This window comes from Panthera tigris, chromosome F3, assembly GCF_018350195.1.
Source record: "Panthera tigris isolate Pti1 chromosome F3, P.tigris_Pti1_mat1.1, whole genome shotgun sequence".
Classification (NCBI taxonomy): Eukaryota; Metazoa; Chordata; class Mammalia; order Carnivora; family Felidae; genus Panthera; species Panthera tigris.
In genome coordinates, this window is record NC_056678.1 from 12711803 (window position 1) to 12737297 (window position 25495).

General features: G+C 39.5%; 2 protein-coding genes across 9 annotated transcripts in view; one reads left to right on the plus strand and one right to left on the minus strand.

Moving 5' to 3' along the window:
• Positions 1-6562: 6562 nt before the first annotated feature.
• METTL18 (methyltransferase like 18) lies at positions 6563-9462 on the minus strand. 5 transcript variants are annotated; one of them, XM_042977007.1, is made up of 3 exons: positions 9158-9257; positions 7586-7916; positions 6563-7234 (listed from the first exon to the last, which is right to left on the minus strand). In XM_042977007.1, exons 2-3 carry the CDS (start codon positions 7704-7706, stop codon positions 6600-6602), a joined length of 756 nt encoding a protein of 251 aa, XP_042832941.1. In that variant the 5' UTR covers positions 7707-7916; positions 9158-9257; the 3' UTR covers positions 6563-6599. The 5 variants fall into 5 exon arrangements, with proteins under 5 accessions (XP_042832941.1, XP_007077080.2, XP_007077081.2 ...); XM_007077018.3 differs by lacking the exon at positions 9158-9257 and adding an exon at positions 9268-9462 and having other exon boundaries at positions 6563-7916; XM_007077019.3 differs by having other exon boundaries at positions 6563-7916.
• The window catches only part of CF3H1orf112 (chromosome F3 C1orf112 homolog), a 45136-nt gene continuing 29051 nt past the window's right edge, over positions 9411-25495 (plus strand). For 3 of the 4 annotated variants that reach the window (XM_042976994.1, XM_042976996.1, XM_042976995.1), the window contains exons 1-8: positions 9411-9583; positions 12389-12428; positions 13499-13587; positions 15805-15909; positions 16406-16546; positions 17964-18129; positions 19550-19634; positions 21525-21663. In XM_042976994.1, coding sequence (XP_042832928.1) covers positions 9473-9583; positions 12389-12428; positions 13499-13587; positions 15805-15909; positions 16406-16546; positions 17964-18129; positions 19550-19634; positions 21525-21663 — 876 coding nt within the window. In that variant the 5' untranslated portion in view covers positions 9411-9472. The remainder of the gene's footprint in view (positions 9584-12388; positions 12429-13498; positions 13588-15804; positions 15910-16405; positions 16547-17963; positions 18130-19549; positions 19635-21524; positions 21664-25495) is intronic. The other variant, XM_007077021.3, reaches the window with a different exon arrangement.

A 25495-nucleotide genomic window follows, 5' to 3' on the forward strand; every position in this document is an offset into this window, starting at 1 on the left:
TCATTTTCAAGCTCGGTGCCATTTTCAAGCTTAATGCCTAACACATAATTGGAGGCTAATACTTACGGAGTGGTTTTTCTTTCAATTACAACTTACTCCACACCATTGTAAAGTTAAGGATAGTGTTGCAGTGGGTTGATAGAAATAGGCTCACCCAAATCGGTAAACTTTTGAGAGTGCAGGAATGTTATTTTATTTTTTATTTATTTTTTTTTAACATTTTTTAATGTTTTTATTTATTTTTAAGACAGAGAGAGACAGAACATGAGCAGGGAAGGGGCAGAGAGAGAGGGAGACACAGAATCGGAAGCAGGCTCCAGGCTCTGAGCCATCAGCCCAGAGCCCGACGCAGGGCTCGAACTCGAGGACTGCGAGATCGTGACCTGAGCTGAAGTCGGACGCTTAACCGACTGAGCCACCCAGGCGCCCCTAACAGGAATTGTTAAAGACACAAATTGTCTTCTCTGTACCAAGTAAGTACTTGGTGAATTCTTGTTGGAATGAGAACACATTAAGGCTTTAGAGTAGGGCAGAATGCTCTGTGATTTGCATGTGTTGGAGAAAATTCAACATGAAGGGGTTGGCACCCAGGAGGGGTCAATTCTTCCTCTTGCTAAAATATTTCCGAGAGATAGAAAACTTGTGCATACCTGTTTATATATGACCAAATAGTGGGCCCATTCAGGATGTCTTTTTAAACCATTTTGGGTAAACTAATTTTTACTCAGGCTTTCACATTTGGCTTCTCACTTATTTTAAGCAATTGAGTAAAATGTCTATGTGATAAAATGGATGACAGCAAAGTAAAATTACTAGAGCCATGAAAATCTCTAATGATCTTCACTTTAACTAAGGTTATTTCTCTGTATGCTAAACTACAGGACTGCAGGAGACAGGGAAGGAGAATTTCTAATGTTGGGAGGTCACAGAATATGATCTTTTGCCCACTCTGGAAAAATAAAAAAATAATCGCAAAGTGAAGAGAGTGGTGGCTTAATGTTTAAAATACAGGTTTGAACATATTTCCTGTTAAAGGAACTAAAATTGAGAGCATTAGAAACATCTGTGCCACTCTTCCTAGAAAATGTTTCTCTGGGGTAGTTTCCTTAGAACAGAGAATCTTTCTGGTTCTTATTGTAAAAACTCCTGGAGAAGCTTGAAAACAGCAAAGGAAACAGGAAACACAGTTCAATTTGTGGAAAGCTCTGGAGAGAAAATCAAATCACTGAAAATGTGACTCCCTCTGAAGATTCTTAAAACACAGAGGCTGGATAATAAAAAAGCTGGCATAGAGATGGGTTAATGAGAATGTGGTGTGCCAATGACCAATTGTGTATGGTTTGAGTTCGTAGGCTTTATTCTAACTTTTCACACAAATTCTCCCCTAAAAAATGCCCCCTACCCAAACAGTCTTCTTCATGCTATTCAAAACAAGTTCAGAATCAAGTTGATAGAGATCCACCAGAAGTTATTTAGCCTAGGCTAGCAGAGACCTAGAAGAATTTTGAGTTCTAGACATTTTAGACACAAATAAAGAATCTGAATGAGCCAAGACCTTTCCCGCCTCAGATTTCCACAAACAGAATGAGGATAATATTTTTTTCTATGTATCTCTTTGACTAAGTAAATTTCTCAGAGCGGTGAGTTTATTGTCACGTTCTAAGGCATATTGACCTGTCCTTTGTAGCCTCAGATTGAGAGATGGCTGAATGATGAATGTCTGTTACACTGGGAGCAGGAGTTGGCCCTCGCTGGTGGCAGCCTGTTGGAGATGTCAGAGTGGGCTGAGGAAATTGCTAGACCTATACGTGTCCTTTATGGCTAGCTGGAGATGTTAGGTTTCCAGAATTGTGCGCCAGGGCAATAGGGACGGGTTTCAGTAGCCACCTGACTGCAGTGCCCCTTCGATGATCAGCGCTACAGTGTCCAGTGTCCAGGGGGAAGTCACACGGGAATACTTGTCTCTGTAGCTCTAACCACCGGTTCAAATATTTCAGATTCTGAGCAAGGGCCGAAAGCCATCTGTGCCGCTGTGGAAATGGAGCTAAGGATCCAGGCATGTCTGAGAAAGGGGAAATTTAAAGGCAGACACAGATTATGTGGGGCTGAGTTTTTAGAAACAACTGCACAAAATGTATTTTTCTTCATCCTTAAAGATCTGCAGTGCCAAAGCATCCGAAGACAGGAACTTAGAAACTGCAAGGTGAGGGGGTGAGGGGTGAAGGGAGAAAATGGAGGTTGGAATGCTCAGTGCAAGGTCTGGAATTTACTTGTTTCTCCAAGTTCTGAACTGGGATTTGTAAACTGTAAAGGCACAAACCCAGTTAAAAAAAAAAAAAAAAACAACAAAACAAGAACAAGGCCTCATATTTGAGAAAACGGGATGACTAAATATTATGAGACAAAATAATAATTTCCGTTTATACAGGGAACCATTTGGAAGGAACCACGATAAGTGCTCAATATTAACTATTACTTTTAAAAAGAACTCTGTTAGGGAGACACTATTATAAACCCCGCTTTACAGATGAGGAAACTGATTTTAACCCAAGGTATTGGACGCCAAGACTCATTGTCTTAATGTATATGCCTCTTTGGATGATTAAGTTAAACTCTTTAGATTAGAAAGCTTATTATGCATCCTTCTCCTGAATTAGTAGCCGTAATTTATATCTTAAGTCTTTTTTGTTGTGATATTTACGGTAATGGTACCCCAGGCACTGGGGTACTACGTCTTCTCCGTCACTACACCTGTGCATTGACCTGATAAGATAAAAATTATTTATGACTTTCTTCATTATTGTTTTATATACATACATATGTGTATGTGTGTGTGTATATATATATATATATATATGATGACATATACATAGGGATTTATGTAAATCTGATTTATTTATTTACATTCAAGTTAGTTAACATGTAGTATAGTATTGGTTTCAGGATTAGAACCGCTTACACATATGATTCATCTCTTACGTATGACACCCAGTGCTCATCCTTAATGCCCTCCTTAATGCCCATCACCCATCTAGCCCATTCCCCCCCAACACCCTTCCAGAACCCTGTTTGTTCTCTGTGTTTGAGAGCCTCTTAATTTTTTTTTTCTCTTAACATTTATTTATTTTTGAGACAGAGCATGAACTGGGGAGCGTCAGAGAGAGAGAGGGAGACACAGAATCTGAAACAGGCTCCAGGCTCTGAGCTGTCAGCACAGAGCCCGACGCGGGGCTCGAACTCACGGACCGTGAGATCACGACCTGAGCCGAAGTCGGACGCTCAACCGACTGAGCCACCCAGGCGCCCCAGAGAGTCTGTTAATTTTTAATGATGTGTGTAAATACGCTTAACTATGACTTCTGTTTCAGGATAATAAAAGGGTGCTAAGGAACATTTGTGATGAAAAACAGGCATTGGGAAGGTTAAGAGCACTGGGTTGGTGAAAAGATAAAAGCTTTGAAGAAGATTTCAGTTACGGGGCACCTGGGTGGCTTAGTCAGTTGAGTGACCAACTCTTGATTTCTGCTCGGGTCATGATCTCAGGGATGTGAGATCGAGCTCCTGGTCGGGCTCTGTGCTGAGCGTGGAGCCTGCTTCAGATTCTCTCTCTCCTTCTCTCTCTGCCCCTCCCCTGCTTGTGCTCTCTCTAGCTCTTTCAAAAAATAAATAAATAAATAAAAATAAAAGATTTCAGTTAAGATTCTGGCTCAAGGTGAGGAATGATTGGGATCAAATCACCTATTTCCTTGAGTCTCAATTCCTTTATAAAATGCAGATAGTAATTATAACCTAATTCAGGGATGTTATGAATATTAAGTGTTAGTCTATGTAAAGTTCTTCAGCCCAGCATATAGTAAATGCTGAAAACTACTTGCTAACTACCAAACTGGGGATGATAATATACTTCACAAGGTTATATGAAGCAAGATAGTATATAAAGTGCCTACCTGATGTCCGGTAAATATCATGTTTCATTGAGTCCAAGTTGTAGTTTTATTTTAGGTACAGCCAAGAAAAAAAAAAAAACAAAACACTTATGGTATAGTTATAGATAGGAAGGCAGATCCCAACTTCAGGAATGTCGAATGTGAAAATTTTCACCCTAGGACCAAAATGTGTTTGTCTCTTCTTTCCTATTTAACTAGTAAGGAGACCATGCTCCCCAGAATCTGGGGTTTTCCTTTGCTAGTCTTTTTCCCTCGGGTCTCCTACTTATTTGGCTATACGGGGTTAATCATAAGCATTACAAGTTTTTTTAAAACGCTATTTAACAACAAAAAGGAAAAAAAGGAACAAACCATGGATGCACGCAATAGCCTGAATGAATCTATAGAATATTATATTGACTGAAATAAAGCCAATTCTGAAAGGTTACATACTGTAGTTCTATTCGTGGGACAGTCTTTAAATGACAAGTTACAGAGATGGAGAACAGGTCAGTGGTTTCAAGAAGTTTAAGGAAGGAACCAGAGAGGAAAGTTGGTGTGGCTTAAAAAGGGCAACGGAAGGCATCTCTGTGGTGATGATACTCTTTTATATCTTGACAGGATCAATGTCAGTTTTCTAGTTTGGATATTGTACTATAGTTTTGCAAGATGTTACCATTGGGAGAAAATGGGGGAACAGGTGAAGGTTCTACGAGATCTCTTTGTATTATTTTTCACATATATTTCTTGCATATGAATGCATAGGTATCAAAATTAAAAAGTTTGATTTTCAAAATCTTGCTTTAACACTGTGATACAGAGATTCAAAGGCCTAATTCTAAGTTCAATATATTTCTTTTTCTTTTTAAAAATTTTTTTCTTAATTTTTTTTTTTTTGAGAGAGAGAGACAGAGAGAGATAGAGTGTGAGCAAGGGAGGGGCAGAGAGAGAGGGAGACACAGAATCCAAAGCAGTCTCCAGGCTCTGAGCTGTCAGCACAGAGCCTGACATGGGGCTTGAACCACAAGTTGGAGATCATGACCTGAGCCGAAGTCAGACACCTAACTGACTAAGCGATTCAGGCACCCCCCCCCTTTTTTTTTAATGTTTATTTTTGAGAGAGAGAGCAAGCAAGTGGTGGGGGGAAGGGGTAGAGAGAGAAGGGGACAGAGGATCTGAAGCAGGCTCAGTGCTGACAAAAGAGAACCAGATGCGGGGCTCAAACTCACGAACTGTGAGATCTTGACCTTGACCTGCGCTAAAGTCAGACACTTAACCAACTGAGCCACCCAGGTGCCCCTCTAAGTTCAATATATTTCAATATTTGTTTTTATGCCTTTTAAGGTTGTAAGATGCTTTTCAGATGCATGGATGTTAGAGTAGCTATCAAGAAAAAGACAAGAGATAACAAAAGTTGGTAAGTGTGTGTGGTGAGGGTTTGTTAGGGACTCTATTGAATTGGTCAATTTGGGGAATTAACAATAGTATGTCTCCCAACCCTGAGCACAGTGTCTTTTCGTTTAGTTAGATCTTGTGTAATTTCTTTAAAAAACGTTTCATTACTATAAGGTCATTAGTAATATCCCCTCTTTCATCATGGATTTTAATAATTTGAGACTTCTTTTTGTTGATTGGTCTAGCTAAAGATTTATCCGGTGTGTTGATCTTTTCAAAGACCCCACTTTTGGCTTTGTTGATTTTTTCCTATTGTGTTTCTATTCTCTACTTATCTCTGTTCTAATCTTTAGTTCCTTCTTTCTGCCTCTGTTGGGTTTAGTTTGCTCTTCTTTTTGTTTTCTTAAATTTTTTTTTTTTTTGCATTTATTTGTTTTTGAGAGACAGAGACAGAGAACAAGTAGGGGAGGGGCAGAGACAGACGGAGACACAGAATCCAAAGCAGGCTCCAGGCTCCAAGCTGACAGCACAGAGCCCGATGCAGGGCTCCAACTCACAAACTGTGAGACGAAGTCGGACGCTTAACCGGCTAAGCCACCCAGGCGCCCCTTCTTTTTCTGTTTTCTTAAGGTGAAAGTTTTGGTCAACTTGTTTTCTTTTTGTCTTTTAAAACATTTTTTTAATTTTTTTTTAGTTTTCTGTGTCACTTTAATACTACCATGATTCCCCTTTATTTCCTCCACCTTAGTGTGAATTCAGCTGCTCAGCATTGTTATTATATGAGATAAATGAATATAAAAACAAAACAAAAACTTCTTCCTAGTTACCTAAGGCCTTCAGTCTAATATTTAGGTCCACTAGCATTTGGCGATGTGTATGTATGCCCTTAGAATGATGGGCATGGTGATCTGACCAGGCACTTCATGTAAACAGACACTAATGAAGCCTGGGAAGAAACTCAAACTTGAAATAAGAAGTGTCAGTTTTCTCTGAAAACAAATTTATGTAACGTGAAAGGTGGCAGAAAGGTCAAATAGAATGAAGGTGGGGACAGAAAACTTTCCCACAAAATAACCTCCTAGATCTCATCAAATGCTCGGGACACTATTTCTCGTCTCACTTAGTGACTAGAGTTAGTAGATAGCTGGTATATTACTTGGATAAGCAAACAAATATACTTTCAGAAAAAATAATAGCAAAGCAGAAATCAAACATTCAAGACAAGTTTTTGATTATTCTCTTTATTTCACTTAGGACACTCAGTGGATATTAACTGGGTTACTTAAAAGTCATTTCAATTAGGTATCTCTTTAGTCCTTCTTCAATTATTTCAAGTGTTCTAGTCTCAAATACATTCCTTTCTTCTACAAATTTCTGAAAGAGATGAATCCCTCCACCTACACCAAAATAATGTGCTTTGCTGGCCAAAAGCACCCGTCCGTTTTTATCTAATAATCTGAGGAATGTCTGGTGCAAAGAACCATAGTAATCTGGGTTGTAAATGGTTTCTGAGGTAAGAATGAGATCATATTTTTCAAAGAATTCTTCACTACTTAGTACAAGCTTACAAAACTCAGACCACTCCCCTGAAAAGAACCGGCATTTACATAATTCTTGTGCTACTTTGGATTTCCTGCATCTTTTCACATCTGGTTCGTTGACATCATTTCCTTCTTCTTCCAAAGTAGAGTTAGCCACTACATTAGGTAAGGTTACTTCATCAATCACCATACTGTTGTAATCTTGAAAATGAATTTCTTTGGCCCCTCCCTTGAATGCACGTATGCCCAGCAACCCTGCTCCACAGCCAAGATCCAACACTTTTTTCCCAGCAAATTTCACTTGGGCCTTTTTGCAATAAGCCAGCAGGTCAAAGGTACATTCCCAGATTTTTAAGCCTCCTTCATAAACACCTGTAATCAAATCAGAGTGAGAAGAACAACTTTGCGAAACTATGTTTTCTCCAGGGCAGTTCTCTCTCAACAAGACGGTTTTCACTACCGATACATTAACATGGGGGAGACCTGGTAACCTTTCTAGGACTTTATTTTCTAACACTTTCTTGAAATCTTCGGGCATAGCATGCTCTTTGGCAACTCTCATGCAGGGATGTTTTTCACATGGCTCTAAGTTACTTGAACTGTTAGCTGCGCTGAGTGAGTTCTCTGTGTCTTGAGAGGGAGCTGCATTTCCCACTGGCTTATGTTCCAACACATGATCCTGAGGCAAGTCAAACTGTTCGGTAGAACATTTTTTGTCCCTACCTTTTTTACTTTCTGAGACTGAAGACTCTTTGGAGGAATCCAGGGCCAAAACTCCATGTCCAACGGGTGTTAATTCATTTTCCAGATTGTTTTCTATAGTGAAATTAAATTGAAAAGTCATTCTCTCACGAAATGTACACAATCCTTAAATTCAAAGGAAGATTCTTCAGCTTCTGGACAGAACTGATGACACATACATAAACCTGCCTCAATTATTCAATTAGTTTTGCTGTGGGTTAAGTTTTCTTTAGCTGCTTATACACAGTTACAAATATTTAGAGATGTTTCCAAATGACTTCTTAGAGATCTCTGCTCTTCTTTTGAATTAGGTCTGCAGAAAAAAAAGAAAATTAAAAAGTAAAATGAGGAGTGCCTGGCTGGCTCAGTCCAGAGAGCACGTGACTCTTCACATTGGGGTCTTGGGTTCAAGCCACACATAGAGCTTGCTCACTTTAAAATGAACAAACAAAAAGACTAAGAAAAGGTAAAATGCCATATTTCGCTAAAATTTAACATTAAACAGCCCCCCTTTCCACCATACAGCTGCTTTTGCTGTAAAAGCTGTGAACGGTGAGGGAGATAAAATGATTTGGAAACACAGGGGTGCCCGGATGGCTCAGTGGTTAAGCATCCGACTTCAGCTCAGGTCATGATTTCACCATGCCTGACATCGAGCCCGGTGTGAGGCTCTGTGCTGACAGCTGGGAGCCTGAAGCCTACTCCGGATTCTGTGTCTCCCTCTCTCTCTGCCCCTCCGCGGCTCGCATGCTGTCTCTCTCATAAATGAATGAATGAATGAATGAATAAGTATTTAAAAAGGTTTGAAAACACAGACACACACCCTTCAGGGTCCAAAAAATGGAGAAGAGAATACACTGTAAAAACTAAAGGACAACAGATCAACAACTAGGGGGAAAAAAAAAGTCCAAAATTCTCGGGCAGGAAATGACAGGCCTGATTGAGTCTTCCACTTAATCATGACCTTGCCCTAACATGTTTACCTCCTAAACCGCCAGAATCTCTTCACTTCAGTCTGTAACTGTGTCAAGTAACAGGTCTTCAAGATTTGATTTTGGCAAATGAGCATCCCTCATAAGAACACGCACAGGGAGGCTCTGGTGTGTGTCAATTCCCCCAAATGAGCCCCGCCTACAAACATTTAGCGAAGACCAGCAGCCCTGGGCGTACGGGAGTAGAATTTTGGAGTACTTAGTAAAGATTCGTTTGGTGGTAGAGAAACACAAAGTAAGGGCACTGACCGGAGAGGCCCCTCGAAAGTGGAAGCAATGTACTGAGCCCCCTCACGGTATCTACCGCGCTGGGTACTTTATACACCATCAGCTTCAATTTGCACAACTCCGGCAGGCGGGGTCTCTGTCCCCCTTAACACAAAATGTACAAAGTCGGGCTGCCCCGCGAAGCGGGTAAAAAGGTGCCTGTTTCGACCCCACCGCGCCTTGGGGCTTGGATTCATTTCTGGCTGCAGGGCCCACGGCCACCCCGGCCGCAGGTGCGCTGTCTCCACGCCCCCGGGGGACAGACGCGAGCAAATCTGGGGGCTTCCGCCCTCACCTCCCCAAAGCGCCTCAGTGCAACGTTTCCGGCACCGCAGCCCTGAGAACGCTCGCCGCCCAGGAAGGGCCCAGCTCGCGGCGCAGACCCTCGGGACCGAGAGCGGGCACCTGTGAGTCGAGTCCTCCGCGGGCCAGACAAGCCCGGCTCTGTTCCCGGCCGGGCGCGGCCCGAGCTCACCGCGGAACGGCAGCAACCCGCCTCCTCTCTATGGTCCTGGTGCCGGCGGAGAGCTCGCAAGGCCCGCCGGGACGACGGCGGTTTCCGGTCTTGGCGTTGGCGGGACGGGTTTGAAGGCGTGTTCCTGGGCGAAAGATGTCGCAGGAACGCGCGGTCGCGACGAGCGCCGTCCGGCTGGAAGAGTTAAGTGGCTGGTCGCAGGAGCTATGCCGCCGGGAACTGCCGTCTGTCCTGCCCCGGCTCCTTATATCCTTTGTCACCTCCACCTGGAATGGGGTGTGGGGCGGCCCTTCCAGCCTTTCTCCGGCCTCGTCACGTTCGCCGCCGGGCCGTGTTGTGTTCCTGCGGCCTGAACCCTCTCCTTTCCTCGTCGATTGGAGAGATGAGTGAAGGAGGGGGAGCCCAGGGGACCGGGGCTGCCCAGGCCGAAGGCACGCCTCCCTCCGGCACTGGAAGGGCTCGCCGTGGACCCGATGATTTTGGCAGTGGATGTGGCGGGTTTTTTTCCGGGCGTTTGTGCCTTTGGGTTTTTCTGTGCTCGTCACGTGTAACTAAATGTAAATACCTTTCCTTGGGGTAACGGGGGGCGGGGGGGAGGGCAGGTGCTCAGACCTGAGCTGTAAGGTGAGCGCTGACTCCCTAAGAGGTAGATACTCTGACCTCCTGTCTCTCGAATGGATGGGGCATCGGAATACCTTCCCCAGTATTAGGAGAATTAAAAGATGTAGTTCTGCCATGGTGCAGAGTTCCAGTCATTAAACATGTTACTCTTCTTCTCAGAACTCTGTTCCATTATTGCTGGTTAGGAGTTGCTTCCTTTTGTAATTGGCTTTCATCTGCCAGGCTCGAATTAGTTAATGCCTCCTTTGCGCGGGTGCATACTGTTTTGTAGTCGTCCTGCGGTTGTAAATGGCGCCTGGAATCCTACCCCTCCGTGTTGAAAGGTAATCTTTTTTTTTTTTTTTTTTTTTTTAACATCTTTGAGCTCACCTTCAACATAAAGCCACACTGAAAAGAAAAAAATGGGCTTCACTTTAGAGAGTCTCAAATAATTTTTTACAAATAAAGCCAAATGTAATGTATTACCATTACGCAGAAGTCATTCACATAGGCAGTGGCAAAATCCCACTTAGGTACCAAAGATCTTTCTTAGTCATTGTGCATTGCCATCCTCAAGGTTGTTGACTTGGGAAATATAGCCATCCTCCCACCCCAGAACATCTACTGGGCACATAACACATACCCCGCCAGGGTGTTATGCTTTGGGGGAACAAAGATAAGGAACAGGGCTCCTCTTTTCCCCCTCAGGTTTATGGATGACATCAGTAATTGAAAGTCAACATTCCCACTTGGTTTTGCATCTCAAACTTAATGTTCAAAAGAACCTAAACCTGTTTGTTCTTCCCCCAGTTTTCAACACTTCTTTTTTTTTATTATTAATTTTTTTTTTAATGTTTGTTTATTTTTGAGACAGAGACATAGCATGAATGGGGAGGGTCAGAGAGAGAGGGAGACACATAATCTGAAGCAGGCTCCGGGCTCCGAGCTGTCAGCACAGAGCCTGATGCAGGGCTTGAACTCATGGACCGTGAGATCATGACCTGAGCCGAAGTCGGATGCTCAACCGACTGAGCCACCCAGGCGCCCCAGTTTTTAACACTTTTCAACAAACGAAAGTTAAGTTTTTTATCTATAGTCCCATCATCCAAACCTAATTATTTTCATGTTTTGCGTTTTACATTTATTTTCCAGTCTTTACTTGCATGTCCAGGTAAGCATAACTTATGTTTAATTTTGGAAGAGGCTGGAACCTTTTGGGCCTTTGCTGAAATTTTTCCATAAGACAAATCCAACCCTACTGAACTAAAATGGGTTAGGGGGGTGCCTGGGTGGCTCAGTCGGTGGAGCATCCGACTCTTGGTTCCAGCTGGGGTCATGATCTTGTGGTTTGTGCATTTGAACCCCACCTCTGGCTCTGTGCTCACAGTGCCTGCTTGGATTCTCTGTCTCCCTCTCTCTCTGTCCCTCCCCTGCTCGCTCTATATCACTCAAAGCAAACGTTGAAGCAAGAAAGATTTAAAATGAGTTATGCCTCATTTTGATTGCTGCGGTAAAATCCATATATGCAAAGTAAGGTGTCAGAAGAATCCATTCTTGTGTTAGTGTGATGGGATTATACTTTATTCATTTTTCTTGCTGACATATTCTTTAATTATTATTACGCAGTAAAACATTCCCAACAATTCTTGAGGGTTATAAGTGTACAGTTCATAATGCGATTATTGTTAACTTTTGTAATGAACATAGAGTAATTTTTGGTCACTTATTTGTAAGCATCTGCTGTGTGCAAAAGAATCTCAGACTGATCAGGTTGGTAAGATAGGTCCACAAGTAATATGAAAAGAAGGTAGAACGTGTTGAGTGGCTTTAGACAGGTGCAAATAAAGTGCTGGAGAGGTGCTCAGCAGAAGAAATTTCTTTCCTGTGTTAGAAACCAGAAGCCTATGGATTAGTATAGTATTGTTCCTCATCTGTCAAAGGTATGTTGACTACACGTAGTTGGAAAAGACAGTTTTATCCCTGAGCAATGTTGAAAATATTTCCTTGGGTATATTCATTATATTGTAGTTTATTTACCTAATAACATTACATTTTTAAAAGCAAAATTAGGGGCGCCTGGGTGGCTCAGTCGGTTGAGCGCCCGACTTCGGCTCAGGTCACGATCTCGCGGTCCGTGAGTTTGAGCCCCGCGTCGGGCTCTGTGCCGACTGCTCAGAGCCTGGAGCCTGTTTCAGATTCTGTGTCTCCTTCTCTCTCTGACCCTCCCCCGTTCATGCTCTGTCTCTCTCTGTCTCAAAAATAAAATAAAAATGTTAAAAAAAAAAATTAAAAAAAAAAAAAGCAAAATTAAGCCAGTCTAATTTCAGTTTGAGTCTAATTTCAATTTCTTACTGATCATTGCTTCAACTTCAAGAAGGCTACTTTTTAGATTGATTCTTAGTAATGAATATTCTATTACTGTGATACTCGTATCTTCCTTAATTTTTTTACTCTATGTATCAGCATTCTGACAATTGGATCGAGCATATTCGTAAGTAAAATTATCTTAATTGTTTGATTTACCTTGATGTCATTAAGGTCTGAGTCGTATGTATCTCAATAACAGTTTCATATTCCCTTCAAATGTCGTCTTCTTGTAGTGCTCCAACCTCTGTAAATTTCAGCTACTTAAAATGACCAATTCCTTCAAATTATTTAAATTCTATTTTGGGTGGATACCAAATCTATTGATAATGCACATGTAAGAAGCACTCTGTAAATTTTAAATGTTAGTTGTGACACTGTTCAGACTTATATAAAACATAATTTGTGGTCTGCTTTCAGGGTGACTTTCTCATCTTCATCTCTGTTCTTAATCTTAGTTGGCTTATTATTTAGCTGGGAGAAGGGATGAATTAAAGTCTAGACTCCACAGTTTACTCATATATTTTGAGTTAGCTTATTTACATTTCACTTGGTTGTGGAATATTTATAATTTTCAATCTATGTAGCCTGTTGGGTTTAATTTTTTAAAGTAATAATTACTTTTTATCCTGAGTATAAGAGTTATTCATTGTAGAAAATCTGAAACATGCATAAAAACAGAAAAGATAATGGAACACCCATTAATTTGAAGTGGTCAATAAGATTTTGGTATAGAACGTTCTCATCTTGGTTCTGTATATTCTTCCCAGGCTATCTATTATTCATGTTTATATGTATTAAGATTGGGATTATACAATTTTGGAAACTTTTCACTTAACCTTAAAGTATTGTGAATTTTTTTTATGGTTTCAAATGATCTCTAATAATAATTTTATTTATTTATTTTTAATAATGTAAAGATACCAAATCCTATTCAGTAGATGTACGCACATCCATTAAGTGGTCCTCAGTGGCTGGACATACAGGGTTGTTTTTTTGTTTTTTTGAGTTTTTGTTTTTGTGTTATTATTTCAGCTACTTAATAGTTTCTCTACATAGAATGTGGCATTTTGAAACTGTACAAAGTTCTGGATTAGTAGTACTTACAGATTCTTGGATTTGGGGAAGGAGCGGTGATCTTTGTTGGCTGGTACAACTTAATTTTCTTACAAAATATGTTGCTATTTCACTTTATAGAAATTCTAAAAATTATCGTGGAAATGTTTTTACCTCATATGAACCACCTGACATTGGAACAGACTTTCTTCTCACAAGTGTTGCCAAAGGTATAGTACTATTATTGTTTTAATCAATGTACATGTTATAAAGGCTGTTTATATCTAGCCTCAGTTTTAGATAATTTATTCTTAACTGTGGCTCCATTTTTCCAAATGTATCACACATATTTGAAATACAAATAAGGTAGTAAGAAATAGATCTCATGTGAGAACATGGTGTTAGGGTGATCATTAGGTGATTAAAAACTTCTATTTTCAAATAGTATAGATCTTTCGTTAATTGAATTTATATTATTTGTAGCTACTTTAAAAGATTTTTTTTTTTTAACGTTTATTTATTTTTGAGACAGAGAGAGACAGAGCATGAATGGGGGAGGGTCAGAGAGAGAGGAAGACACAGAATCTGAAACAGGCTCCAGGCTCTGAGCAGTCAGCACAGAGCCTGACGCGGGGCTTGAACTCACAGACCGTGAGATCATGACCTGAGCCGAAGTCGGACGCTTAACCGACTGAGCCACCCAGGCGCCCCTATTTGTAGCTACTTTAAACACTCTTGTATTTTAAAGCTATTCAGTGAGGCCTTCCCCAAGTATCCCTGGAAATGGCATACTCAATTTATGAAAACAGCGAGCAGAGTATATCTGAGGAGGCATTAGAGGGAGAAACTGGTGCTCACGTTGGTTCCAGTTAATGAGGAACCTAAGGAAGAACATCAAATGGAGCCAAGTGTTTCTTCAACCTCAGAAGTTGGCATGGAGGTGCCTGGGACAAACGATAAAGTTTGTCATCCTCAAATGAGTGAACAATTCAAGCCTTATCCAAAACATAGCTGTTGTAATACATCGATCCTTCCCTTGCCAACCAGTTTGTCTCCGGTTAATAAAGTATGTTGGGACACATTGCGGAGCTGGTGCCAACAATTTAACTTGAGGACCGATGGCCGGAAAATGGATGTTGATCTGAGGCTCCAAAAACACGCTTACTCTGAAATAAACGAGAATATTCCTAAAATATCACGAGGCCAGATTGCAGTTGTGTTCGACAGAATGCAAGATAGCCTACATTGCCTGCATGTACCTTGGTTTGTTTATTCATTCACATATTAAAAGTCATCTTGGGTGCTTCCAACTTTGGGCAATTATGAATGAAGCTGCTTTATTGTGTGCAGGTCAAAAAAAAAAATAAAAAAGCTATTCTGTGAAAATTTGGAGATGAATGATGAAGTTAGCTAAGTATCTTCTCTGTAGAGTTTATTAATAATTGTTAAATTTTATTGCCTAGAAAAATGGAGCCAAATTTTATTCAGGAAGGCTTAGAATAACCAAGAGAAAACACTAAGTTCACCATCTACATTATTACCTTTTAGATATAGATATAGATATAGATATAGATATAGTATACTTTTTCTTTGAAAAGCACAGGCAATTTTCTTTTTTTTTAACTTAGGAAATTAAAGGTATTTTGGTTCCAAAATTAAACATTTTTTGAATGATACCTTATCTCTTATTAGAATGGTTTTCTAAATTTACCTTTGAAGCAGATAATCATCAAAATTCCTGTTACTCATATTCACTTGATTGTTCTCTATCTAAAAGTTTCTTAGAATTTGTTCTTGGCCACCAGAAAAAGATCCAGCTGTTACATAGATTAAAATAAGGATGTTGAGTGTTAACTTGCCTTTGGGAAATAACATCCTCTTTAATTACATTGTGTTGTTATTCTTGCAATGTTTAGACCATTTAAATTGTGAGTATTAAGATCTTAGGATAGCTAACGTCTCACAGACCAAAAAACTTAGTTCTGAGGTCACATACTGTAGCCCTAACCCAGGAATGGTATTTTGAGTTGCTCAAAAAGAGGAACTGGTTAGAATACAAGTGAACAAGTAGTTCACCAATTCATCATCACTAGCAGAAAATACCCTTGTAAATACCCATATGAGTGTTGATTGGTTAAGACCATCAACTTTTACCGTGTAGAGGAGCACTTACCTTTAATGGATGTTATTAAATAGATTCAAACCACAGAAATGGAAAGCAAATAAATTTCTGTCTGAGGCTTTTTTAGAGAGATTATATCATATGAATACTTTATATATATAAAAACATATATTTTTACTTTAATAAGTGCAGTTGTTAAGCTAGATAATATCCCATGGCTGTTAGTAATGAAAAATTGCCTGTCATTTTTTTCACTTTAAAAATATGTCTTTCCCTTTCTTGTGTTTTCTGTTACTCCTATTTATAATGTGCTTTGTTTTCACAGACTGTGAAATCATTCGATGACATGATGTACGAGTTAACCAGTCAAGCCAGAGGACTGTCAAGCCATAATTTAGAAATCCAGACCACTCTAAGGAATATTTTACAAGTATGTCAAATATATTAGAAAGGGTATAGAGAAGGAGCTTAAACAGTGTAAGAATTTTTGTACTGATATTAATTAAGTGATATATCCTTTGTGTAGTGGTCCAGTGCTGGAATTAAACTTATAGAATTAAAGATACGAATGCAAAAAAATAAATGTTGAATTTTTTAATACAGTTTCATGCTGAGTAAACATCAAACGTGTATAAGACAGCAAATAATCAAGATAGCATGACCTACCTGTAATTTCCAAGTGTATATGGAGAACACCTACCATATGCTTTGATGTGTGGGTTAGTATTCCAACTTTTGTTTTTTAACCAAATGGCTAGCTAGTTGTCCCGATAACGTAGTTCTGATAGATTGAAGTTCAATGAAAGAAGGAACAGAGTGTCCATTGTGTTCACTGCTGTATCCCTAGTACCCAGTGTATCATCTGATACCTTTATATGTTTGTGCACAAAAACGTAACTGAATGAAACCTCTTCCCTTATTTCCAGACAATGGTGCAGCTCTTAGCAGCTCTTACAGGATGTGTTCAGCATATCTGTGCCACACAGGAGTCCATCATTCTAGAAAATATTCATAGTCTTCCTTCCTCAGTCCTACATGTAATCAAAAGTACATTTGTACATTGTAAGGTGAGTAATGAGTGTAAGTGTACTTTAAATGGCCTAGAATCCACAGGCAAAAGGGCTGAAGAAAATAGTGTTTGTACATAAGATTTTACATATTAGCCTATATTATTGGGATAAACTTTTCCATAGAACAAAGAACCACGAACAGGCATACTTTGTTTTATTGCACGTTGCAAATAGTGCGCATTTTTGCAAATTGGAGGCTTGTGACAACCCTATGTTTAGCCAGTCTGTTGGGGCCATTTTTCCAACATTTGCTTGTTTCGTGTCTCTGTGTCACATTCTGGTAATTTTTCCAATATTTCAAACATTTTCATTATTATATTTGTTATGGTGATCTGTGATTAGTGATTATAACTTGCTGAAAGCTCTGATGATGGTTAGCATTTTTTAGCAATAAATAATTTTTGATTAAGGTACATACATTGTTTTTTTGGACATAATGCTATTTCACACTTAATAGACTACAGTGTAGTGTAAACATAATTTTTATATCCACTGGGAAACCTAAAACTTTATTTAACTCATTTTATTGCAGTAGTTTGGAACTGAACCTGCAATATTTCTGAAGTATGCCCGTATGTAAATATTTGCTTCAAAATAAGTGGTTATAAGGAAGTGATTAAAAATGGGCTTTTGCGGTTTTATGTTTGTTGTTTTATTCTATTTCCTTACTATAAAGAAAGAAGAGAGATGGATTTGTGTTGAATCACAGGAATCCCGAAATTGTTGTGTCAGGGCATTGGTGGATGAGATGAATTCCTTAATGATTGGGTGCCTCTGAAAGGACACCAGCCCTTTTTCAGTCCATCTCTACATTCCTGAGGCAGCTTTAAAGCACCAAAGCTGGCCTACAATTTGTGGGTCTCAGGCAGTTTTGATACTGGTATGGTTCGGTGAATAAAAATCACTAGTTTAACACTTCTCTTTGGTGACAGGGCTAAAAGTCTGCACCTGACCGAATGTTGTGTATCTCCCTTTTAGTTTTTTTTATATTTGCAAGGTCTCAGAAGTCAGAAATCCTATTCTAGGGGCACCTGGGTGGTTCAGTTGGTTAAGCGTCCGACTTCAGCTCAGGTCATGATCTCGCGATCCATGAGTTGGAGCCCCGCGTCGGACTCTGTGCCGACAGCTCAGAGCCTGGAGCCTGCTTCCGATTCTGTGTCTCCCTCTCTCTCTGCCCCTCCCTCGCTCGCACTCTCTCAAAAATGAATAAATGTTTAAAAAAAAAATCCTATTTTATATGTGCCTGCATCTCTTGAAGTACACTGTTCATACTGAATGGTCATTTGTTTAGTGAATAAATACGTGGTTCAGTAAAAAGCACTAAAGTTATGAGCTCTGATAGAATGAGTTAAAGTAAATTTGGCTCTTGAGCTTTTCATGATTTGCCGTTTCTTTTATTTTTATTTGTGATCAGGATAGCGAATCTGTCTATTCTGGGCATTTACACCTAGTTTCAGACCTTCTCCAGGCTCTTTTCAAGGAGGCCTATTCTCTTCAAAAGCAGCTAATGGAACTACTGGATATGGTTTGCATGGACCCTTTATTAGATGACAATGATGATATTTTGAATATGGTGATAGGTAAGTGAAGAAAACTTCCTACTTAGTATATGACATATATTGACTAAATTGCATATACTTTCAGTTACTGGACCCAACGTTGTTTCAAATGATTCATGGTATCTTATTATGTACAAAAAAAATTAAGTACTACCTGATAAGTTTTTTAGTCTTCTAACTTTTAGAACTTATAAAATTGCTATGTGATGCCTTAACGTAGATTTGTGTATTGTCAGTGTTCGCCATACATGATTTTTCCAAGAAAGTTGTGCAACTGTATACCTTGTAAAATAATTTAGATTTTGAGGCAGTAGTTTTTAGAGTGTTTAAAGCATTAGCTCAGTAGGAAATGAAGTTTGCATTTCTTCCCAGAATACATCTAGTTACATATATATGTACATGTTTCTAAATGTGTATGTATGCACGTTCATTTATTACACATAAAATAATAACCTGTTTTACATGTTTCATTTTTAAAGAATTGCTGATTGCTACCTCATAATTCTACCTTGAAAAACAGCAATATCAGGGCAAAGATTGCATACATAGCTTCAGCATAAAGAGATAATAAGTTGGTTTTGTGCAGTATGTCAGGAGTACCTCTTGGTCTGTAACAGACCACCCCAAAATCTAGTGGATTAAAACAGCTACTGCTTTATTTATTCACGGTTCTGTGAGTCAGCAGTTTAGACTGGGTTCAGCTTGGACAGCTTTCTCTGCTCCACATGGTGCACCTGTCTCACTTGTGTTTTTGTGGTCAGTGACCTCACGCGTATCTGGCTTTTGGCAGAGGCAGAAGCACCGAGCCAGCCCTGTGTGGCACATCGTCCAGGAGACCAGTCCAGGCTCGGTCATCAAGAGAGAATAAGCCCCAGTGTGCAAGCACTTTTTAAGTCTTTGCTGTCCTTACAGTTATTATCCTGTTGAACAAAGCAAGTCATGTGGCTAAGCCCCAGATCAGTGTGGAAGGAAACTGCCCAAGAGTGTGGACACAGAAGGGGAAGTTACTGGCCATTTTTACAAATAAAATGGAAGAGTAGAAGCTTTCCTTAAACACTGTGCAGATTTACTTTCATTCTTCCCTGTTGGGAGTTCTTTCCTTTGCAGCTTATTTTGTCATTTTGGATTAGAATATCTATAGAATATTTCAGTCATAATAGGGCACAACTTTTATTCCACCGAACATTTTAGTTTTATTTAGATCATTTAGTTTTATTTAGGTAGGTGTAAATGTCAAAAATTAATTTTCTGTATTTATAAAAACAATAAATCAAAAGTGTGATACTTATCTTTAATAATGATTCTGAACCAGTTTTTTTCTAATTGCATTACCTAATTTAACAGATGTCAAAATTCTTCGGTAGATATGTTTAAATAGAGGGCAAACTCACCCCATATGACATTTGAATGTCCTAAGAGTTCTGTTATCTTTTTTTTGTAGTTATTCATTCATTGTTGGATATCTGCTCTGTTATTTCCAGCATGGACCATGCATTTCATGCTAATACTTGGAAATTTATAATTAAGTAAGTTGTTTTTCTTTGCTTTTACTTTTTGTAATGTATTTTCTATATTCCAATTCTTAATTATTTGTAAGTTTTTGTAGATTGCATTTTAAAACATTTTTGTATGGGTATGTATAAATAATGTTTACTGGCGCTGCTGTCTGATAATTCACATATTGTACATGTAGCTTCCACACCAAATTGGACTTCTCCACTCTGCTACTTCTAAAATTAAAAAAATATTTAGACTTTGTTACTAGTACTTCTGAAATAATGGGCCATGGGCCTTAACCACTTGACTACTGCTACTGTAATTTAACCCATCAAGTGTTTTGTTTCCAGGCTTAGATAAATAGTCATAATTAGAGCTAAATATAATCCCTTTGTTATATGCCTTTGAGTTGTTGAAGTTTAATTTCACTTATAAAGTAATTTTAGCTAGAGTGTTACGAAGGGTTACCAGGGAGAGTACCCACCAGATTCTCGGGGGTGGGAAGAGGTAGACTTGAGATGTAAAATGGCTAAGAATCTCTACTTTATACACACGCATAAAACATTAAAGGCCAGTGTAGTATTTTTAGGTCTTAGATACTTCTCTTGCACCACCAGGAGGTTACTAATCTGCCAACAAGTAAAGGTGCAGTGGTTAAAAGTGTCAACCCAGAGCCCATACTGCATGTGTTTGAATCCATTCTGAAATCACTTCCTCTTCCTGAGCACTCGGACAAGATGCTTAACTTCTCTGAGCCTTAGTTTGCTTATATGAAAATGGGAGTAATAACAATAGCACCTTCTTGGTGGGTTTATAGTGAGAGTTAATTTGAGTGTATCGATATGAAATGCTTACAGCTCTGCATGGCACGTAGCAAGTGCCTAACGAACTACCACATTATCATCATTATCAAATATTTTCTACTCCTGGACCCTTCCAATTCATTTGCTAGCCAGTGTTCAGTCTGATCTTTTGAAAATGTAAATTAGATCATGTCACTCTACTGCTTAAAATCCATCCCAGTTTACTAAGAGATACAACTTCATCCTCTCCAGCCTCTGCCTTCTTCACCAGCTCATCTCTGCTGCTCTCTCCCTGCTCTTACTTCCTCAAACGTACCAAACTCTCCAATCCTGGGGCCTCCTCATGCTCTTTCCCTCTGCCTGGGATGTTCCTCTCCCGTAGTCCACACCTAGCTGACTCCTGCTTATCTTTTCAGTTCGCAGCTTCAGCGTTACATCCTCAAGATAACTTTGATATTCTCACCCTGAGAATAAGTTATTTCAGGTCTCTCTTTTGTAGCACCCTGGACTTTTCTATCTCAGCATTTATCACAACTGTAATTATTCTTAAAATTATGTGATATTCTCTCTTGTGCTAGACCAGAAGTTCCATGCAGGCAGGGCAGAGATTGTGTTTTCATTCACTTCTCCATCCCCAGGGCCTAGCAGAATATCTGGAGCATTAAATTCAATTAACATTTTATAAGGAGCAATAAAAAAATAGCCACTTACGAAGCTAACATGACACCTTCAGAAGTAGCATCAGCATATCTTAATTATGCCATGTCTAATATATATATATATGATCCATTGTGATTTTTACATGTTACTTCAAGTCCTAGTTCTTTTTTTTTTTTTTTTTAATTTTTTCACGTTTATTATTGCGAGACAGAGAGAGAGCATGAGCATGGGAGGGGCAGAGAGAGGGGGAGACCCACAATCCGAAGCAGGCTCCAGGCTCCGAGCTGTCAGCACAGAGTCCGACGCGGGGCTCGAACTCACAAACCGTGAGATCATGACCTGAGCTGAAGTCGGACGCTCAACCAACTGAGACACCCGGGTGCCCCTCAAGTCCTATTTCTATGGTCCTATGTTACTTGATGTATTACTTGCGATTGTTTCTTTTTATTCATTTAGGCAGAGCCTTAAGCACCAGTCGGTTATAAAGAGTCAGCTGAAACACAAAGATATAGTTACCAGCTTGTGTGAAGACATTCTTTTCTCCTTCCATTCGTGTTTACAGTTAGCTGAGCAGATGACCCAGTCAGATGCACAGGTAAAATAGAGTCTAAACAGCACGTTGAACAGTACTTCTTTTTTCCTTTGGCAGTTAACTAAATCTCACTTGAATCTATGGATCGGTTTACCTTAAAGGATTTTCACTTATTTTGTTTTTGTTTTTTTCAATCTAGGATTATTTACAGCCCGTGATTACTTTTCACCCCAAACATTGCATTAGACTCTGCCAGCTCTTATTCCCTCTAGAGACTAGTTGTTCCCTTTATACATAATGACTGGTTGGTTGAGGCACTCCCCTCAGAATCCTTTGATTCTTTTCTACCCTCGGACAAAAATCTAACTCCTTAGTCCTGTGTTCACTTAAGGTCATCTTGATACAGCCACAGTCAGCCTTTTTTTCACCAATCCATCGCAACCTGTAATGATGTGATATATAACTTTCCTGGGCATACGTATGTATCGGTGTTTTCAGACGTTTATTTTGATTTCAGAAAGTCACAGCGTTGAATGGGCATCCCATTCATGAAACATACTGTACTCTAAAAATTTGTAATAAGCTTATTGGGAATTATAGTTCATTTTCCTAAATCGATTTATACATAGTGCCTTTTGTTCTCAGACTAGCCCTTTAAATTTTACTTAACTCATAATGACCCTAAATTATAGGACTGATAGTGGTCAGGACCTGAGAGTTGTATGTAATAACTTCAGTGGGAAAATGAGTTAAATATTTCTTCCTTAAAGTAACCGTAACCTCCTTTACTGCTGTGGACTTGCTAACTGATACAGGCAATTCCTTTGTACCTGTGCTCCTTCCTGCCTTGCCTTCAGGCGGGTGGGCATGTAAGGATTCATCCCTTTCCTAAGCACTGGTTGCAATTCCTGGGGCAGAGATGATCTGGAAAGACAGATCCTAGGGGAGGATGGGAGTTTGAAACTGAGGTTGGTAAGAACGAACTGAGGAGTGGCTTTAGGAAGGGGCTAACCTTTTCCTTCTTGCTTCTCTTTCTCTTATCTGTTCTCCCCTTACATCTGTTTTCCCCTGTTGTTTCCCATCCCCACTTCTGCCCTTCTAGTGCCCTTGCCAATTCCCCTCACCTTCCTGTGAGGAGGAGACATTTGGTTGGGTATCTTGTGTCAGTAGCAGGAAGGCTGTTTTCTTCTCCACCTTTATCCTCAACCCCAACCTTCTCTTTTCCCAGTTTCCTTCTTGCTTAACTTGACCCCACAGACTCTCCAGCTAGTGCTGGGAAAGTAATAGACAGAGATTGCGGGACAGGAGAGAGACAGGGAGAGCCCAAGCAACAGTATAGTGGAAGAGAAAAGAAGTCCTGAGGCCTGACTAGGGTGGCTCTTTGTACACAAAGTATTTAAGTTCAGCTTGTTAGAAACGGCTTGTATATAGAAATCAAAGAATTTAAATTATATGGAGCGCTTGGGTGGCTCAGTTGATTGGGCATCTGACTTCGGCTCAGGTCATGATCTTAAGGTCCGTGAGTTCAAGCCCTGCGTTGGGCTCTGTGCTGACATCTCAGAGCCTGGAGTCTGCTTCAGATTCTGTGTCTCCCTGTCTCTCTGCCCCTCCCCTGCTCACGCTCTGTTTCTGTCTCTCTCAAAAATAAATAAACATGAAAAAAAAACTTTTTTTAAAGAATTTAAATTATAAACTTTCCCAACTGCCCAAGGAAATTTTCATGTATTCCCTTGTGAAAATTTGGGACTGGTAAAGTGACTAACACTACTGACTGCCCACTGCCTGAAAGGGAGCTTTGAGATGGTCTGTGTAGGTTGTCCGTTTTGAACTCATAGTTCTGGTCAGCAGCGCCCTCTGCTGTTCACTATTGATATTTATTGAGGAATTGACCGATTTATATTAAAGTCCTGAAGCAGTTTTCTCACTTCGTTTTCAAAAACATCAAAATAAAACCACCAGATTTAATAGCTAATATACTACTTTTGGAAGCATACAGATGTATCAGTCCCTGTATCAGGTTCCCTGCGCTGCCATAACAAACCACAAACTGGGTGCCTTGAAACAGCAGGAGTTTATTCTCCCATAGTTCTCGAGGAGAGAAGTCTGAGATATAGCAGGAGGACCATGTTCTCTGGAAGGCTCTAGGGTAGAGTCTGCTCCATCTCTTAGTTTCTGGTGTCACTGACATTCCTTGGCTCGCAGCTGTAGAACTCCATGCTCCGCCTCCCATCGTCATGTGGTGGTCTCCCCCAGAGTCTTCGCCTCCTCTTCACGTAAGGACACCAGTCATTCAGAATTGAGGGTACACCTACTCCAGTGTAACCTCATCTTAACGGATTCTATCTGTGATGACCCTGTTTCTGAATAAAGTCACATTCTTTGGTACTGGAGATTAAGCTTCAACATATCTTTTTAGGGGACACAGTTCAACCTATAACAGCTCCTAAGATTGATATTTATTTTCTGGTAAGTCTTGAACAGGTTCAAAAAGAGAATGCCATATTAGATTTTTTAACATACAGTTTTTTAACCACAAATGATTTAGTTTTTCTGTAAAGATAAGGAAATTTATTTGTAAAGCTCTTAAATATAAATTTAATTTCCACTGTAAATGCTACTTTTGTCTATAAAATGCTTGTAAAATTTGTATTTAGAGAATATACTTTTTTACATATAAATATATGGCTTACTCTAAATATGTAAATATAAAATACCTTATTTTTAAATGAAGTATCGTTGACTTACTGTTTAGTTTCAGCTGTACAACAGTGACTTGACATTTGTGTATACATTATGAAGTGCTCAGCACAATAAATAGAGTTACCATCTGTTGCCATGCATCGTTATTACAATGCCATTGATTATATTTCCTGTGCTGCACCTTTCATCCCTATAACTTTTCATTCCATAACTGGAAGCCTGTGCCTCCCACTGACCTTCACCCTGTTCGGGCATCCTCCTACTCCCCCTCCCCACCCCCACCTCTGGCAACCACCAGTTTGTTCTTTACACTTATGAGCCTGTTTCCGTTTTATTTTGTTTGTTTTGTTTTTTAGATTCCACATATAAGGGACATCATATGGTGTTTGTCTTTCTGTGACTTCACTTAGCATAATATTCTCTAGTCCATCCATGTTGTCCCAAAGGGCAAAATTTCGTTCTTTTTTGTGGCGGGGTAATATTCTGTGGTATGTATATTTATATACTACATCTTCTTTAGCCATTCATCTGTAGTTGGAAACTTAGGTTCCTTCTATATCTGGGCTATTATAAATAATACTGCTATAAACATCAGGGCGCATGTATCTTTTTGAATTAACATTTTTGTTTTCTTCAAAATCCCAGACATGGGATAATTGATTGTATGGCTTCTATTTTTAATTTTTTGAAGAACCACTTTACTATTTTCCAAAGTGTCTGTACTGATTTACATTCTGACCAACACACACTGTGGTCAGTTTGTGTTCCCACCAACAGTGCATGAGGATTCCCTTTTCTCTGTATCTTCACCAGCCCTTGTTATTTCTTTTTTTTTTTTTTTTTTTTTTATACTAGCGTTTCTGACAGGTGTGACATGATATCTCATTGTGGTTTTGATTTACATTTTCCTGATGATGTGTGATGCCGAGCATCTTTTCACGTGCCTGTTGATCATCTGTACGCCTTCTTTGGAAAAGTTATCTATTCAGGCCCTCTACCCATTCTTAATCAGTTTGTTTGTTTTTTTTTGGTGTTGAGTTGTAGGAGTTCTTTATGTGTTTTAGATATTAACCCCTTATTGGTTATATCATTTGCAACTATCTTCTCCCATTCAGTAGGTTGCCTTTCGTTTTGTTGGTAATAAACGTGTACTTTTATATCTATATGCCTATGCTTAACTTTATTGCATGCTGCA